The 19963-nt window shown below is 44.0% G+C and overlaps 1 protein-coding gene across 3 annotated transcripts in view; it reads left to right on the forward strand.

Annotated features, from left to right (window-relative positions):
- The window catches only part of LOC115192510 (breast cancer anti-estrogen resistance protein 3), an 83229-nt gene that overhangs the window by 50411 nt on the left and 12855 nt on the right, over window positions 1-19963 (forward strand). Inside the window, exon 1 of one of the 3 annotated variants that reach the window (XM_029751106.1) lies at window positions 10170-10544. The exons of the other annotated variants lie outside the window; for them this stretch is intronic. Coding sequence (XP_029606966.1) covers window positions 10461-10544 — 84 coding nt within the window. The 5' untranslated portion in view covers window positions 10170-10460. Of the gene's footprint in view, window positions 1-10169; window positions 10545-19963 lie in introns of those variants that run through there. 3 annotated transcript variants of the gene reach the window in all.

Below are 19963 nucleotides of genomic sequence, written 5' to 3' on the forward strand. Positions count from 1 at the left end.
GTGCTCGAATCAATGCAATATTAGCCACTTTCAATGTAACATTCGGAAAATAAAACTAACTATGCAAGAGATTTTCTTGTAGGCAGAGCGCAATGGAGTAGGATTCTATTGCATTGACAGGCATGACTCAGGCCTGTACTCTACACAGACCGGTGCGCCATAACCAATCATAGGTGCAGTAGGCCTATATGCAAATAGCCATTCACTTTGAACTCATTGCGCTTGTTTTGAGATCAAACCAGGGGCTGCATGTAGCCAGGTGAGCGCTTTTGTTCATATTCTTTGCTAGTTAGTGAGTTATTAGCCCAGTTATAGATCATTTCTGGTTGCTTCTACAAGAGCATAACGTTTGTGCATTTCTAGCCGTCTTTAGAAGCAAGTCAGGTAAATAGCTTTTTTATGTCTTAAAGGGGCAGTGTTGTGTTTTGAAACGGTCTTGAATAAGCTAAGTAGTCAATAGGCAGAGAGTAGCATCATTTGTCTGATTCTCTGTAATAATGGTGGAAATAATAATAATGACTTTTATTTTGTAAAGTGGTTTCTTGCAACAAACAACACAACATTTTCAGTCACCACCATGTCTGAAGGACAAGTGGATAAACAGGTTAATGTCAAGCCCTGCATGTTTTTTTCCAAAAGTCTCATGGAATGTTGGCCTTCATTGAACACCAGACATTTGCTGCTACTGTAGGCTGAATGATAGAACAGCTGTTCAAATGTTATGGGATGCATTTTTCTCCATTGTTTTTGATGGTAGTTCTACATTATGATCAAATAGCCACAGTAGCCTACTTGGCCACTGTTAAAACTGTAACTTAAAGCGGGTACAGCCTCAGTGTTTACTGTAAACGTACGCCGGAAGTTGCACAGCATTTTCATGTTCAAGTTAGTGCTCAGCAGATCTGAAATTTGCTCAGGTGTCAAAACATCGGTAATAGGTAGTCCTAACGCTACTCAGGGCACTGGCTCAATATGCCTTAGAAAAGAGAAATTGGCCCAAATCAGAAACTCAGTTCTTCAGTCCATTGTTATCTACCCTTTATGTCAAATATGAATTATGTCACTACCATCTCCATTCATTCATGCTCATTCAGTCACCTCAACATGTTGGAACAGGCAACCACATGGACCACATCTTCTCTCATTACTTATTGTGATGTTGGAGAGAGCTGCCAGCCTTGTCGGACTCAGATTGATGACACAAAGTGTTATATGAGGATGAAACATCCCAAACACTGAGCCCTATCCTCATCTCAGCTCACCTCAGAGGGATTACACAGATGAGGGTGCAACCTCATTCTCAGACAAGAGTCATCTATGCCAAGCGCGTACACGTACAGTACCAGTCAAAAGTTTGGACACACCTACTCATTCAAGGGGTTTTGTTTATCTTTACTCTTTTCTACATTGTAGAATAATAGTGAAGACATCAAAACTATGAAATAACACATATGAAATCATGTAGTAACCAAAAGTGTTAAACAAAAGATTCTTCAAAGTAGCCACCTTTTGCCTTGATGACAGCTTTGCACACTCTTGGAACTCTCTCAACCAGCTTCATGAGGAATGCTTTTCCAACAGTCTTGAAGGAGTTCCCACATATGCTGAGCACTTGTTGGCTGTTTTCTCTTCACTCTGCGGTCCAACTCATCCCAAACCATCTCAATTGGGTTGAGGTCGGGTGATTGTGGAGGCCAGGTCATCTGATGCAGCACTCCGTCACTCTCCTTCTTGGTCAAATAGCCCTTACACAGCCTGGAGGATTGTTTTGGGTCATTGTCCTGTTGAAAAAAAAATGATAGTCCCACTAAGCGCGAACAAGATGGGATGGTGTATCGCTGCAGAATGCTCTGGTAGCCATGCTGGTTAAGTGTGCCTTGAATTATAACTAAATCACTGACAGTGCCACCAGCAAAGCACACCAGCACACCTCCTCCTCCATGCTTTACGGTGGGAACCACACATACGGAGATCATCCGTTCATCTACTCTGCGTCTCACAAAGTCACGGCTGTTGGAACCAAAAATCTCAAATTTGGACTCATCAGACCAAAGGACAGATTTCCACCAGTCTAATTTCCATTGCTCGTGTTTCTTGGCCCAAGCAAGTCTCTTCTTCTTATTGGTGTCCTTTAAAAAGGGGAAAGGGAAAGGGGAATACCTAGTCAGTTGTCCAACTGAATGAATTCAACTTAAATGTGCCTTCTGCATTTAACCCAACCCCTCTGATAGTAGGGGTTTCTTTGCCCCAATTCGAACATGAAGGCCTGATTCACCAGTCTCCTCTGAACAGTTGATGTTGAGATGTGTCTGTTACTTGAACTCTGTGAAGCATTTATTTGGGCTGCAATTTCTGAGGCTGGTAACTCTAATGAACTTGTCCTCTGGAGCAGAGGTAACTCTGGGTTTTCCTTTCCTGTGGCGGTTCACATGAGAGCCAATTTCATCATAGCACTTGATGGTTTTTGCAACTGCACTTGAAGAAACGTTCAAAGTTCTTGAAATGTTTCGCATTGACTGACCTTAATCTCTTAAAGTAATGATGGACTGTCATTTGTCGTTGCTTATTTGAGCTGTTCTTGCCATAATATGGACTTGGTCGTTTACCAAAAATCTGTATACCACCCCTAACTTCGATTGGCTCAAACACATTAAGAGGAAAATAAATTCCACAAATGAACTGTTAACAAGGCACACTTGTTAATTGAAATGCATTCCAGGTGGCTACCTCATGAAGCTGGTTGAGAGAATGCCAAGAGTGTGCAAAGCTGTCATCAAGGTAAAGGGTGGCTACTTTGAAGACTCTCAAATATAAAGTATATTTTGTTGTGTTTAACACTTTTTTGGTTACTACAAGATTCCATACGTGTTATTTCATAGTTTTGACATCTTTACTATTATTCTACAATGTAGAAAATAGTAAAAAATTAAGAAAAACCCTTGAATGAATAGTTGTGTCCAAACTTTTGACTGGTACTGTACACAAATGCACATCTACACGCACATACACACACACACACACACACACACACACACTAACTTTAAACATCAGCCCATCTGTAAATAGCCCATCCAATCTACCTATCTCATCCCCATATTGTTTTTCTTTACTTTTTTGCACACCAATATCTCTACTTGCACATCATCATCTGCACATCTATCCCTCCAGTGTTAATCTGCTAAACTGTAATTACTTCGCTACTATGGCCTATTTATTGCCTTACCTTCTCACGCCATTTGCACACACTGTATATAGACTTTTGTGTTATTGACTGTACGTTTGTTTATTCCATGTGTAACTCTGTGTTGTTGTTTGTGTCGCACTGCTTTGCTTTATCTTGGCCAGGTTGCAGTTGTAAATGAGAACTTGTTCTCAACTGGCCTACCTGGCTAAATAAAGGTTAAATAAATAAAAAATGAAATAAACACACACACAGGTACACGCACACAAACTCTGAGGTGAGTATCACTAGATTCAGGGTAGTAGTGTAGAGTTTCTCCTGTGGTGTTTAACCAACACTAGAGAGGCCCGACGAAGCACAGCCCGCCTCCAACAGACTCATCCAACTGTGTTATTCTGGGCAGCCACAGTGCAGAGGACAGCAGGAGTACAGCTGACTGGAGCACCTCCTGTTAATATCTCTGCCATTGTTTTGGTTGGAGATCCAGCTGCTGTGTGTGGGGCCTTCCTGCTGAACTGCACTGTCTGGCCCAGGCCTTACATAACGCCCATGATACTTTATCCACTGTTACTGTGAGCTCCACACCTCAACACAGCCCATCCAGGTGTGTTTGTTTTTCCACCCAGCTGGGCCTTAAATTAACAAGCTATTGAAACAACAATGAATGTTTGCCACACATGAACAGGAAACATCAAAGGCCGATGTGCCAAAGTAATTTCCTGTGGGTAGGTGACCCGTGTTGCAACACGGAGCTGGTCAGGGTAATACCCACAATCCTACTGCAACCAACCACTGGGATAGTGGTTTAGATGGGTGTACTAGAGGGACAATGCAACAGAATGACTGAATGCAGCAGCAGTGTAGCTTCAAACTGTTCTTTGTGAAAGTCTTGTTGTTTTGCCTCCAATTTCACATGGCTACTATCTTCAAAGCCAATCTAGAAGGCGGGAGAGTGGAAATTGTTCAAGAAAGACTCAATGCCTAAAAATACAATTTATTTGCTGGATGGAGCCCAACTTCTCCCTCTGGGAGTGTGTGGTGTTTATGAGAAACAGGTTTTATATCATGGTCATGCAATGTGTCTCTACATGGATTAGATTGAGACTAACTGTCAGAGTGACTCAGAGATACAGTCACAAAGGGAAAAGGGTGTCAGATGAGGACAAAGGGCCAGGACCAGAGACACCTGCTACTCCAGTAGACTCCTCAGTTCAACGTCTAGTTTTGATTCACATTTGGTTGAGTTGTCAACTAATGTGAATTCAACGTGAAATCAACCAAAAATGTCACCATGTCATTGGATTTAGGTTAAAAGTTGGGTGAAAAAAATTCAATATGGCCTTACGTTGATGACTTTTTGCAAATCCAATGAGATTTCCACATCGATTCAACGTCTTCGCATTGATTATTTTGGTTAAAATGATGTAGAAACAACGTTGATTCAGCCAGTTTTTGCCCAGTGGCTGGAGTGTAGAAGAGAAGAGGGATATAGCGTGAAAGACTGATTGAGAGTGACAGAGTGAGAAGAATGGAAAGAGAGAGCATGAGAGTGAAAGAGAAGAACAGGAGGACAAGAAAGACAGGATGGAGAACTTCAGGCCTAGTGGATTGTTTGACCTGTTGGTCTCCCCGGGCCCCCGATGAAGGGAGTTCTTTACTTCTTTTCACACGAGGCATTACCACAGCCTCTCTCTCTCTCCTCCTCTTAGAACCTGCTGAACAGTAAGCAGCTAACTGCTTATGAAAGAGCTTTAAAAGGGAACAATGGCTCTCTGTGCCTCCTGTGAGATCTCCAGCCCTTGCTAAACACCAGATGAAGACCCTTTTGGCCCTCCGTGTGGCCTGCACAGCACAGAACAGCACACATAGCCTGCAGAAATACACACTATTTGTGACAGGCAGGGTGAGATCTGACAGTCTGACAACTCACCAGACTAGACAGCCTATATGTAGGATTGCAGTCCTATCATCTTCATCAATACCAAGTAAATGAATTTGCCCAGCACGTAAAACATTTTCTACTGCAAGGTCAAAGACTGTGGAGTTTAAGTGATCTTGCTGCAGATAAGGAGAATAGTGTTGAGTTCAGAGAAATAGCCAACAGTGTCAATTTCCCAGGGGTTAGAGAGATTGACTTGCCAATTTGAAGAAAGAAATTGCCAGAACTGCAAAGACATAAGTTTGGATTTCTGACAATACTTCTAAATAGGAACACTCATACATAATGTGTATATGGTGTGGCTAGCATATGCAGCACAGGTGTGACTGAGACGGACACAGACTGTGTAACAGTTAGCTGCTCCCAGTTAGAGGCAGATGCCAGCAGGTTAATGAGGATGGGATCCATAAAACCCAAGTACCAGTGACAGTGACCCCCTCAGGATAGTTCTGTCATTTACCTCAGGCAAATGGCTGTCCTTCATCTCTCCCTGTTGCTCCTACCTACAGTGGGCCTACCTACTGTACCTGGCTGTATCCTAGACTCGTTAGAACTAAGTTCTGCCCTTCAGCTGGGTCTTGGGCTGCGTTTACACAGGCAGTCCATTTCTGATATTTTCTTCAGTAGTTGCATCTCTTGGCAAATCAGATCAGCTCTTTTGACAATAATTGGGCATAAGATCCGATTGGGCTGTCTGTGTAAATGCAGCCACAGAGTCCACAGTTCATTATACAACAATGTAAGAGAAATGGCAACCTCTAGTGGTTTGATTGAAGTACTACAGTATAATTTATTACACAGCTGAACAGCTGGACAGACAGTATTGAAGTGCACCCACGTATAATTCCAGTCAATCTCTTGATAGTCTGTTGCTATCTTTTTATTTTCTGGAGTTGAATTAAAAGATGTGCAAATATGCTTTCCAGGGAAATGGTATTTGTGTTATCCATTGTAGTTTCCAAAAGTCTAAAGGACAGACAGACATTACACACAGTTTCTAGATATTTTAGAAATGACCAAAATGTGGATGCTGTATGTGATGTGCCGTAATGGCACACTTGGCACTGGTCAATACTGCTCTTTGGTTCTGTGCCAGCGTTAGTGTTGTGCATCTCACCTTTCATCACAGCGTTGTCATCATCAGTGTCACTGACATGCTAAAGGCATTCTGATGAATGAATCACTTAATGATGCTTGGGTGCACACTTCCATCTGGCTCTATATCCATCTGGCTCTACAGTATATCTATCTGGCTCTATATCCATCTGGCTCTACAGTATATCTATCTGGCTCTATATCCATCTGGCTCTACAGTATATCCATCTGGCTCTATATCCATCTGCCTCTACGCTCGTGTCCAAGAATGGGAAAGTAACAGAAATGAATGACTACCGACCCGTAGCACTCACTTCCGTAGTCGTGAAATGCTTAGAGAGGCTAGTCAAAGACCACATCACCTCCTCCCTCCCGAGACACTCGACCCTCTCCACTTCACCTCTCGCCCTGACAGATCCACGGACGACACAAACGCCATTGCACTGCACACTGCCCTCAACCACATGGACAAGAGGAATGCATATGTGAGGTTGCTGTTCATTGCCTACAGCTCAGCCTTCAGTACCATAGTGCTCTCTAAGCTCACCACAAAGCTCACAGCCCTGGGACTGAACTCCTCCCTATGCAACTGACAAACGACAGTCCATCATGAGCCCCACAAGGGTGCGTCCTCAGTCCCCTCCTGTACTCCCTGTATACCCACGACTGTGTGGCCTCACACAGTTCCAACTCCATCATCAAGTTTGCTGAGACGGGATAGTAGTAGGCCTGTTTACCAACAATGACGAGATGGCATACATGGAGGAGATAGGTACTCTGATGGTGTGGTGGCAAGTAAAAAACCTCTCCCTCTACGTCAGCAAAACAAAGGAGCTGATTGTGGACTTCAGGAGGAACCAAGTGGGGCACGCCCCCATCCTCATCAACGGGGCCGCCGTGGAGATGGTAAAAAACGCCACATTTCTCAGCGTGCACATCTCAGAGAAGCTGAAATGGTCAAACCACACAGACACCGTGGTGAAGAAGGCACGACAGCGACTCTTCAACTTCTGGAGGCTGAAGAAATTCAGCCTGTCTCCGAGGGCCCTCACAGTGTCCTACAGGAGCACCATTGAGAGCATACTGTCGGGCTTCATCACAGCCTGGTACAGCAACTCCACCTCTGCAGACCGCAAGGCGCTACAGAGGATGGTACACTCAGCTGACAAACCATTGGGTGCCCACTGCCTGCCCTCCAGGACACCTACAACACCAGGTGTTGCAGGAAGGCCAAGAAGATCATCAGGGACCCCAGCCACAGGCTGTTCTCCCCGCTTCAAATCACTCAGATGTGGGCAGAACAGGAGCATCATGGCTAAAACTAGCAGACTGGACAATAGCTTCTACCCCCAGACCATCAGGCTGCTGAACAGCCACCACTAGTCAGCTACCTGCTCCTCTTGCCTCCCTGGACTTCCTAGAGTTGAGTTCCTCATCCTACACATGCACTGTTTGTTTGCGGTTGTATTTGCGCTGTTTCCAGTATCTTCTGTCTGTTTTGTCTTACACAGTTTTTTGTTGTTAAATAACAATTTGTTCTTAGTTGACTTGTCTGGTTAAATAAAGGTGTAATACAATTAAAATTAGAATACAGGTCAACTGGATGTCAGCCAAAAGTAAACCATTTTGAGTTGGCTGTTCCTCCATTCCACTTGTCTAGAGAAATAAATGTGTGTATTTTGGGGGGTACTTTACTTAAAGCTGGTAATTTGAAGCTTGTGAAAACTCTCTAACAGGTTCCTCTCTTTCCCAGGGGCAGGCAGTCTTCTGGGGTTTTAATGAAAGCAATTAACTTGTTTGAAGTGTTTCCTGCGGGAAAGCATTTCTGCACTGTGTAGAGAAGAGGGAGTGCCAGCCTGCCTTCCTTAATGTCTTTGTTTACACTTTATGAGCATTTCGGAGGCAGAGGAATGGGACCCAGCCGATAGATAGCCAACTGTTTGCATTTCTTAATGGCTCTTGGGTAATTACACTCCCGCACTCATTGGACCTCCTGGCCTTTTCCCAGTGCGGTTACAACGGGCTGAGTTTTTTGTTCTTACAACAGATTTATGAATGGCGCAAGACAGAGAGGACCACTTAAAACTATTATACAACATGAAAACAAAGCACATGGATGACTGATTTGTCCTGTGGAGCCCCAGATGTGCTCCAGAGGCATCTTGGAGATAGATGGAGTAGAAGAACATACTTAATAGAGTATTCACTTTACAAAGATTCAAAATGGCAGATTTCCTTCTTTTTAGACATTGTGTAAATGGATGAGCAGCAGTATGCATTGCAGTCATTCACTGTCACACATCTGCATCATTAGTCAGTCAGTTCTCACTCCCCCTCACCTGTAGTTGGACCTTATCTCTGATTCATAGGGCTGAAGCAAGCCAGTCCTGTGAGGCTGTATCTAATGATTGCTATAGTATATTTTCATCCGTCTAGCAATCTGGCTTTTTTCCCACATGCCGGTAATAGGCTGTAAGTTTCCCTAAAGCTTTTTCAACGGACAAGTGAATTAAGCAGGATTTTACCGCTCACACGTTAGGATGTCAGCTGATATCATGGTATTGTAGGTCCAACCAAACATTCCCTGAACAGCTGAGAGCCCAACGCTAATGAAATGTGGTTGTTGTTGGAGTGGTTGACATTCCACTCTGTCGGCATTACTTGGGCAGTTGACAAAAAGTGGTTCTGTGTCAAATCAAATCAAATTTTATTTGTCACATGCGTCGAATACAACAGATGGAGACTTGACTTTGAAATGCTTAATTACGAGCCCTTTCCAAACAATGCAGAGCTAAAAAGTATGAAAATTAGCTAATAAAAATAGTAACAATAAATAACAATAACGAAGCTACTGTATATACTGTACAAGAAGTACCGGTACTGAGTCAATGTGCAGGGTTACGAGGTAATTGAGGTAATATGTACATGTAGGTAGGGGTAAATGTAATTAGGCAACAGGATAGATAACAAACAGAGTAGCTGCAGCATATGTGAAGAGTGTGAAAATGTGTTTGTGTGTATGTGTGTGGCGTCAATATGCGTGTGTGTGTGTGTGTGTGTGTGTGTCAGCCATTTGGTAGCCATTTGATGAACTGTTCAGCAGTCTTTGGGGTCCAAGCGGTTCAGGTGTGAACAGAGTGAACAGTCTGACTTGGGTGGCTGGGGTCTTTGACAATTTTCCAGACCTTCCTCTCACACCGCCTGGTATAGAGGTCCAAGGTGGCAGGGAGCTCTGCCCCAGTGATGTACTGGGCCGTCCGCACCACCCTCTGTAGCGCCAGTGCGGCTCAGTCGGTAACAGTATTCACAACGTCAAGGTCGTGGGTTCAATTCCCTGCAATATCCACCGACATAATATGTATGCAGTCATTGCCCTGTAAGTAATTTGGGTAAAAGCACCTGCTAAGTGCCATTGCTTTCTAATGAAGAATACAGTCTTCTGGACATGCTCAGTTATACTCCAACCATCTCTCTGACTGAAGTTAAGTGTCCTTAGCATTGAAGGACACAGACACATAGCTCTGACCCCAGTGAATATGTATCTTGTCACTCATCACTACTCCTGCTTCCCTCCTTGCTCCACATCTGTGTACTACTACATTCTGCTCAATGGTTGTTCAGAGAGACAAATGAAATATAGACTGAGAAACAAGATCATTTGCCTATTTCTCTGTTCAACAACACAGATTATGTGCGACCGACTTAGTATTAGATCAAGTATGAAAAAAAGACCATCACAGTTCAAAACAGCAGTGTGTTAAAAGAACAGAAGAATCACACAGCGTGTTTATTGTGGCGGTGTTAATCAGAGCAGCACTGTTGGTAGGGTACCGGGCTTCAGGAGAACACACAGGAGCTTCTCCCCTCCTCTCTCTCCCCTCCCTCTAAACTCAGCCAGTGGTAAGAGGGGGCTGCGGGGGTTAGTCTTGGTAGAGCCAGAGGCAGTAGAGGCAGTGCCCTCCCAGCTGGCTCTGACTTTATTAGTGGGAGTTTCCACCGCTCCATACATGGAGCTCCGGGACGGCGTGAAGCAGCATGGATTAGTGTGTTCACCGTGTAGAGCACAGACAGCAGGGCTGCTTAGACTGAAAAAGGGACGAGAGAGAGCCACAGAGTAAGGTGCTGCAATGCTCACCCCCTCGGTGTGACAGAGGTGACGGCTAATTGAGAATCTCTGTGCTTTTTTGATGCCAAGATTTGTTTGTGAGGCTGTTTTTTTTGCGAGTTAACTGAAAGGTGCGAAAGATGTCAGAGAGATGCAACGTTCTGAGTACCTTGACTGCAGCCCTGTGCTGCTTCTACCAGAAGAGCTCCGTCATCAGGGCCAAGGTGAGTGACGTCATGCCACTGTTTGTGTCACACGGTCACCAGTCAGCATTCACATCATAGCCTACTGTGTGTTCTCATAGTCAGTGTCTTGCATGTTTTGAAACCAGGTCATCTTAACTGCCTGCACCGTATTTCCTGGAATTACTTCTGTACTTCAGTGAAAGGAAAAATGAATCAAACCTGGAAAAGGGCTTTGATTCATCCTCTGTAATCTTATTCTAAGCTTTGTTTGGGCAAACAGGCTTAGCCAATGGTAATGTAGATGAATCATCAGTTGCTCCTTTAAAAAGAGGCTTTATCCTTGATCCCTTACTGCATGTTTGGGTGTGATGAATGTGCCCTCTGGGCTGTGTGAGTGCTGAATGTCGTTTTTGGGGGAGCTTTGTCCTCTCTATTGACTAGTTAATGTGGGTTAGAGTCTGTCACTGTTGTGGGATGGAGAGAACTTTTACTTTCTCTCTGTGTTTTTCTATGCTCTGTGCTGCCTGGTCCATGTGTCTGAGTGAAAGCTTTAAATAGCTCAGTTAGTCAGTGCTGGTTGTTTTTCTCCTCCCAGATCAGACCTGCTGTTTAGATATTTTCATTATAGTTAGTGAAGTGGTCAGCCAGACATCCCATGACGACTTATGGGAGTTGGAAAGTGATGCTAAGTGTGTGTGTGTGTGTGTGCCTGTGTGCGTGTGCTGGTGTTTTTTTTGTGTGTGACTATGCTCTTGGACTATAAATGTGAGAGAGCTCATCTGTATAATCTGTGTATTTGATTTAGAATGTATCTCACAATCCACTTCATTTATTAATGATATTCTTTACTTTTCTTTGAAGTATGGCTTTGATATTCCTTTGTAATATGTCCCATTGAAAGTGGTCTGTCCTTTATGACATCAGGGGGTATTGTTACAGTGGCATTAAGTGAATTGGATGGTGAGGCTGGAAAGAGAGAGACACTACAGTATATCTGTCCCAACAGTGTTATAGAAAGGCCCTATATCTGTCCCAAGAGTGTTATAGAGAGGCCCTATATCTGTCCCAACAGCGTTTATGGAAGTGACACAAGCCTGTAACTTCAGAAGGGGCTAGGGGGTCATGAGATGGACCAAAATACTGACATTATTAATAGCCATTATCAGTTATGCCAATTATTTGTGGCTGGCTGAAGAATTACATATACTGTAGGCCTATTCTGTACAGTACAGTACTTACAGAGACACCTTGTACACAGTATGTAATACAAGTGGGTTGTAAAAATTGCCTTAATAGATAAGCTGCAAATGAGTTAAAAGGCTTATAGGAAGTGACTTTTCCCTGGAGGTCTACTGCCCCAAAGCTCATCAGTGTTAACCACAGTGAGATCAGCCCCTCACCCCGTCCCCCTCATCATCATCTACATCCATACTGGCTCTCACACTCGTCCATCACGTAGGGCTAGTGATCCCTCCATCCCTATTTCTTTCTCGATCCGTCGTTCTCTCTCTCTTTTCTTTGGTGACCCACTTTCATCACTCATTCCACTGGCGCCCTGTGCTCTTCACAGATGAAACCAGGGTCACACTGAGCACGTGACTCCATCCACCAACGCCACGTTGCACCACAGACTGTCCAGGAGTTGGCGGATGCTTTAGTCCAGGTCTGGGAGGAGATCCCTCAGGAGACCATCCGCCACCTCATCAGGAGCATGCCCAGGCATTGTAGGGAGGTCATACAGGCACGTGGAGGCCACACACACTACTGAGCCTCATTTTGACTTGTTTTAAGGACATTACATCAAAGTTGGATCAGCCTGTAGTGTGGTTTTCCACTTTAATTGAGAGTGTGACTCCAAATCCAGACCTCCATGGGTTGATAAATTGGATTTCCATTGATTGATTTTGTTGTCAGCACATTCAACTATGTAAAGAAAAAAGTATTTAATAAGACTATTTCTTTCATTCAGATCTAGGATGTGTTGTTTAAGTGTTCCCTTTATTTTTTTGAGCAGTATAGTTCCATGTAAATGCCTGGTTCGGACACACTAGTCTGTGTCGGGGTCACAGGGGGTAACACAGTGGGCAGGGTTGGGGATCTGGGCTCTGGTGCATGTGGTCATTAAAGAATTATCGCCTGACGACTCACTCTGAATTTAATTCCGCTGCTCTGTCGATCGCTACATACATTCAGTCTGAATCTCCCATCCTAGAATTTGATCATGTCATCAGGCTGGCGCTGGGACCAATCCGAATGGTCACAATGTGTTCGCATTCTAGAAATTGTATGGGAGTGAGGCAAATCCAGACTCATCGTGGAGAAGAAACATCAGTTTGGCCGGAACGATGTGGATGGGTAGCCAAGTAAGAATTACTCTGGGGCCTGTGCTATGTGCTAGCTACTGAAAGACATCTCACTCATTTCCTCTCCATTAAAACAACACCCAGCAGCGGCTTAAACACTATTAAAGGACCCAGGCAGCTCAGCAGCACAGCTGGGAGTGGAGGACAGCCATGTAGCTCCAGGGAGCTGTACTGTATGCTGAGGGTGCAAACACCACACACACTCTGCAAGGTCAGAGTAGTAGTGCTAAGCAATTAACCAAAATGATGGTTATTTTTCCGTTTTGAAACAATTAAATTATTTGAATTCCATTTCATTCAGTTTTTTTCTGTGAGCTCGATGTGCAGTTTCTGTAGAGATAAATCAGATCAAGCCTGAATTGGCGATGAAGTAGGGAGTTGTATTTTCCAACAGGCCAATATTCTACATAGTTTAGCGCATGGTAATTAACTACAACGACCATAATCCATTGCGCCGCTTAAACTTGTCCGGTCTGTGTAGAGCCGATACGGAGACTGAGAGGCGAGAACGAGCGATCGAGAGGGATAGAAAGCAGTTGCTTCACGAGCCTGAAAATACATGATCTAAGTGATTGATAGTTAGTATTCAGCAGTCATAAGAGAGAGCCTTATTTACTCTGAAGAACCACTAAGATAGTGATTTTGTCAGACAGCATAGGCAGCAGCTCTATAGAGATGAGATGATGACTTTATGATGGTTAATAGGTGATTAGTAGTAATGGACAGTCACTACCATCATGGGACTTTTATTCATTATTTATTCTGTGTTGTTACAGCATTCAACCCACATAATGCATAGTGCTTTTAATGTAAGAAAAAAAAATGGAACACACACACACACGCAGGTGCACACAAGTCCCCCCCCACACACACACACACACAAGCTCTCCACAGAGAGGTTTTAAGCTATGTGTAACAGCATGGCAGTGAGGTGCCAAGCGTCATCATGTCAGGACTCAGCAGCCCTCTGGCAGATGCAGCACTAATTGACAGATGTGAATTGCTGAAAGAGCATGGCTGAAGCCCGTCCATTACCAGCAGTAACATCACTATAGACAGGTGTGTGTCTGACACCTTCCTCTCTGGTCAACAATCCATATCATCTCAATCTCTCTATTTCTCTCTCTTTCTATCCCTCAGCTGTACTTCAGTTTTGTATTCCTTAGCTCCCTCCATTTCAGCCAGGAGGTTTTGCCTCCAGCCCCTCCGTTTCAGCCAGGAGGTTTTTCCTCCAGCCCCTCCGTACCCCGGGGGTTAAGCCGGTTCCCTCTGTAGTCCAACCGCTCTGCACTTGAGGAAACATTAAAGATGACCGCCCCAGGTTTCCAGTGATCTGGCCTAGATTTGGGTCCTAATCCTTTCTGTATGCCCTTCCTGGGATGCCAGCGATGGGCCTGGGCTGAGTGGAGTGCTGTGGGGAGGGCGGCGGACTTAAGATGTGTGTTGTCGTGATGTGTGTTTTGTCCTATATTTATATTTTAATTATTTTGTATTTTTAATCCCAGCCTCTATCCCCGCAGGAGGCCTTTTGGTAGGCCATCATTGTAAATAAGAATTTGTTCTTAACTGACTTGCCTAGTTAAATAAAGGTTAAGTAAATAAAGTAAAAAGAAGAGAAAAGCCCCTGGAAGGTGCTGATTTAACACAGCCAAGGTGGACACAAAACCCTGCATTCTACTCCATCTAAACAGTGAGGTTTTACAAATCCTTCCAAATGGCAAAAAAACTAAAACTCTGTAGGAAGGCTTTCATCTTTTAGACAAAGTGACGAATTAGAAGAAATACCACCGATCAGAACAACGCAGCTTCAGAGAAACGTGGACTTTAAAGCAGCAATCAGCAGTTGAAACAATAACAAATTGTTTTCCCCGTCCCTGTTTTGAGAAAAAGGTGAGGGATGAGGCTGGAGAAATGTAACCACTCTCAAATTCATAGACAGAGCTATGGATGCAAGGACTGACCATCCATGAAATCAAAATGATAGTTTTAACCATGTTTTGAGGCTAAATAGTGTAGTGTGTGTTTACATTTACTTTGTTTACAAACATTGGAGTAAAATAAGCCTATATTTTGGCATCTGATGGGGTACGACAGTTGAACTAGCACGAGGCATTGATAAGTTATATTCTTGAAGGATCAGTGGGTACATATCATTCCAAAGAGGGATGTAGCAGCTGCAGATTGCTCCTTTAAGGCTCATGTCCTCTCCTCCATATCCATCACTTCGCATGCTTCCCTGTGTGGATGTGTCCTGTTTCTGGACATAATATTACCAGTGTATTGTTGTGGATAGACATGGCCATGGAGCCCAGTTGTCGTAAACAGGTCAAGAGATAATGGAGGGGGAGTGGGCTGCAGCAAGTCTCCTGAGGGGCCTCAGACAGGACCATCAGGACATCCTATCTCTATCAGTTTACCCCTACACAGGAAGGGTGAGCCCACGTAGCAAATCACAGATGAGAATGATAGAAAGGCCATGAAAGACCACTAACTACCCAGTGTCCTTCTCCCGCCATCTCCACAGGAAACTCAGTAATCACCCTCAGGGTTGATGTTCTGAGGGAACATTCTGGCTGTCACATTTCTGTGACAAACGTTGGATGTGTACTAGGCCATTGGTATTATACGTCCCCCTGGGTTCAGCTCCACATGTAATCCTACATCTGCACTGCCGACTGACTAGAGTTTCAACCATTTAGGCCAGTGTTTCCAAACTCCAGTCCTCCAGTGCCTCCAACAGCACACATTTTTGTTGTAGCCCCGGGCAAACACAATTTAATTCATTGAGGGCTTGATGATTAGTTGACAAGTTGAATCAGGTGTGCTTGTCCAGGGATACAATACAAATGTGTAGTGTTGGGGGTACTGGAGCACTGGAGATGGGAAACACTGATTTAGGCCATGTATGTATACTACAGGGTTAGCAATGTAAGGACCGGGATTAGGAATAAGAAATCGTTATCTCCAAGCAGCCATTATCTCCAAGCGGCTTATGATGGTTCTGTTAACTAGAGGGGCTGAAGACTGACTGAATGAATGGGCCGTCAGCTTAAAAGGGACATTTAAAAATGTTCTACTTCATATTCATCATCGTCTATGGGCTCCCGAGTGGCGCAGCGGTCTAAGACACTGCATCTCAGTGCATCACTACAGACCCTGGTTCGATTTCAGACTGTATCACAACCGGCCGTGATTGAGAGTCCCATTGGGCGGCGCACAATTGGCCCAGCGTCGTCCGGGTTAGGGTTTGGCCGGGGTAGGTCGTCATTGTAACTAAGAATTTGTTCTTTAACTGACTTGCCTAGTTAAATGAAGGTTAAATAAAATACAAAAAAACTCCATCAGCACCACAACATCAACATGTGAAAATGGCGCGTTTCTATGTTTTGTAGTAAAAAATAGAGGAAGATAAGTGTTTCCAATGACATCATAAACCAATTAGTAGACAATTAGTAGGCAATGCCTACTCAGAATTGGTTAAAATCACATGATACACACTGTCATTGGAAACACTGATCTTCTTCTATCCTTTTATACTACAAAACATAGAAATGCGCCATCTTCACATGTTGATGTTGGGGTGCTGCTGGAGATGATGAATATGAAGTTGAACATTTGTGAAGTTTCCCTTTAATAGCAGCCTGATCCTAGGGTCCAATGACCCTGTAGTGCCATCTCTGTGTGTACAAAACATTATGAACACCTTCCTAATATTGAGTTGCGCTGAGTCCTTCAGTAAGGCTGTTCAACTGCCATGTTTGTCTATGGAGATTGCATGGCAGTGTGCTTGATTTTATGGACCTGTCAGCAAAGGTGTGGCTGAAATCCACTAATTTGAAGGGGTATTTATATCAGTATATAAAATACACTATATATACAAAAATATGTGGACACCCCTTCAAATTAGTGGATTTGGTTTCACCATCTGGCAGTCCGATGGACGAGCCCTGACCTCAGCCCCATCAAACTCCTTTGGGATGGATTTAAAGGCTGATTGCGAGCCAGGTCTAATCGCCCAACATCAGTGCCCAACCTCACTAAAGCTCTTGTTTCTGAATGGAAGCAAGTACCCGCAGCAATGTTAAAACATCTAGTAGAAAACATCCGAGAAGAGTTGAGGCTGTTACAGCAGCAAAGGGGGGACCAACTCCACATTTGACGAGCAGGTGTCACATACTTTTGGTCATGTAGTGTATGTACAGTATATATATATATATATATATATATATATATATATAAAAATAATGATCAGTCTATAATTTTAATGGTAGGTTTATTTGAACAGTGAGAGACAGAATAACAACAAAAGAATCCAGAAAAACACGTCAAAAATGTTATACATTGATTTGCATTTTAATGAGGGAAATAAGTATTTGACCCCCTCTCAATCAGAAAGATTTCTGGCTCCCAGGTGTCTTTTATACAGGTAACGAGCTGAGATTAGGAGCACACTCTTAAAGGGAGTGCTCCTAATCTCAGCTTGTTACCTGTATAAAAGACACCTGTCCACAGAAGCAATCAATCAATCAGATTCCAAACTCTCCACCATGGCCAAGACCAAAGAGCTCTCCAAGGATGTCAGGGACAAGATTGTAGACCTACACAAGGCTGGAATGGGCTACAAGACCATTGCCAAGCAGCTTGGTGAGAAGGTGACAACAGTTGGTGCGATTATTTGCAAATGGAAGAAACACAAAAGAACTGTCAATCTCCCTCGGCCTGGGGCTCCATGCAAGATCTCACCTCGTGGAGTTGCAATGATCATGAGAACGGTGAGGAATCAGCCCAGAACTACACGGGAGGACCTTGTCAATGATCTCAAGGCAGCTGGGACCATAGTCACCAAGAAAACAATTGGTAAAACACTACGCCGTGAAGGACTGAAATCCTGCAGTGCCCGCAAGGTCCCCCTGCTCAAGAAAGCACATATACATGCCCGTCTCTAGTTTGCCAATGAACATCTGAATGATTCAGAGGACAACTGGGTGAAAGTGTTGTGGTCAGATGAGACCAAAATGGAGCTCTTTGGCATCAACTCAACTCGCCGTGTTTGGAGGAGGAGGAATGCTGCCTATGACCCGAAGAACATCATCCCCACCGTCAAACATGGAGGTGGAAACATTATGCTTTGGGGGTGTTTTTCTGCTGAGGGGACAGGACAACTTCACCGCATCAAAGGGACTTTGGACGGGGCCATGTACCGTCAAATCTTGGGTGAGAACCTCCTTTCCTCAGCCAGGGCATTGAAAATGGGTCGTGGATGGGTATTCCAGCATGACAATGACCCAAAACACACGGTCAAGGCAACAAAGGAGTGGCTCAAGAAGAAGCACATTAAGGTCCTGGTGTGGCCTAGCCAGTCTCCAGACCTTAATCCCATAGAAAATCTGTGGAGGGAGCTGAAGGTTCGAGTTGCCAAACGTCAGCCTCGAAACCTTAATGACTTGGAGAAGATCTGCAAAGAGGAGTGGGACAAAATCCCTCCTGAGATGTGTGCAAACCTGGTGGCCAACTACAAGAAACGTCTGACCTCTGTGATTGCCAACAAGGGTTTTGCCACCAAGTACTAAGTCATGTTTTGCAGAGGGGTCAAATACTTATTTCCCTCATTAAAATGCAAATCATTTTATAACATTTTTGACATGTGTTTATCTGGATGTTTTTGTTGTTATTCTGTCTCTCACTGTTCAAATAAACCTACCATTAAAATTATAGACTGATCATTTATTTGTAAGTGGGCAAACGTACAAAATCAGCAGGGGATCAAATACTTTCTTCCCCTCACTGTCAAAGACAAGGACCAGCGGTCCCTAGTAAGCTAGATCCCGGTTAAAACCCAGAGAGATTTACTAATAACGTACCGCTACAGAAAGCATCATCTGGAGCAGGGGGTGAAGGGACCAGCTCTCTGAGGAGAACCCACTAAACTCATCACTATTTCCTCAAGTCAATAAATCAGACAATGAACCTCAACCATTTCCAGTAACTCACAGCCCTCAGAACAAACAAACAATTCACGCCCATGTTCATCTGGAAGGATGAAACTTCTGTCACTGTCCTGCTGTGTTTGCCTCTGTATCCTTCTGTGGGTTGTGCTATTTAGCTAGTAATCTGGATGAAGATGGTGACACCACTTAACTGTTTTAGGGAATGGTAGTCAGGGTAATGTGACTGAGCCCAGCCAGAGATATGCACTCGACACACTCATGATTGAGAGTCAGCCTGATATGGATGGGTGCTTTCCAAGGTGATGACATGGACAGTAAAGGGAAGGCCTTTAAAAAGCCACCACATGATTAGTCAAACAAATGTGTGAACATGCCGGTGTGCAGCGCTGAACAATATAAATGAGCAGTTTATTAAAAGCAAATGACATTTAGTTGATTGAATGCATGTAGTTACCCTGAAGGATTAACTATGGCCATCGTATCATCAGGCTCCTCAGAAGTAATTTTACCGGAGCTATTTTAAAACTCAGGTTAAGAGTTGATTGCCTCCAGCTAAGTGGACCAGGCCATGCTGTAATTCCCCAGCATCGTAAAGTGGTGCCTCAGTGCTGTTGAAAAGCAAGGAAATGCCAAGAAAATCTACTTCAGTTGGCGTCAAGTTCCCCATACCGTGGATGGAGGTTGAAGGTCTTCTGTAGTATTATGTAATGAATTGAAATAAGGAAAGACTGAAGTAAAGACAAACAGCTCCTGGATAGATGCTTTTCTCAGGCTGTTGTGTCAGTATGGAGCGCCTAGTAATTTTAAGGTTGAGCGGTGCTGGCTGGGCCTGAAGGCCTCTAAAGACTGTTGACAATATAGAGAGAGAATGCCTGCCCTGCCACGGCGTGGCCGCCCATCCTTCAGTACAATGCCAGTGCCATCAGTGGTTATTTCAGTCTGTGCTCACCTGCCCAGGCCTGCGATTGTAAGCCTCCTTACGTTTCTGTGGTATTGTATGTAGTATTGCATTGCACACTATTCAGGCCTAGCCAGGGGTGCATTTTTTATTGCAGGTTGATGTTTATTGTAATGAGTCTTGCCCTGGAGGCAGAACTGAACGGTTTCAGCCAGGTGGGCCAGCTGCAAAGTCAAAATTGGATTTATC

Source organism: Salmo trutta, chromosome 4 (genome assembly GCF_901001165.1).
Source record: "Salmo trutta chromosome 4, fSalTru1.1, whole genome shotgun sequence".
NCBI classification, from domain to species: domain Eukaryota; kingdom Metazoa; phylum Chordata; class Actinopteri; order Salmoniformes; family Salmonidae; genus Salmo; species Salmo trutta.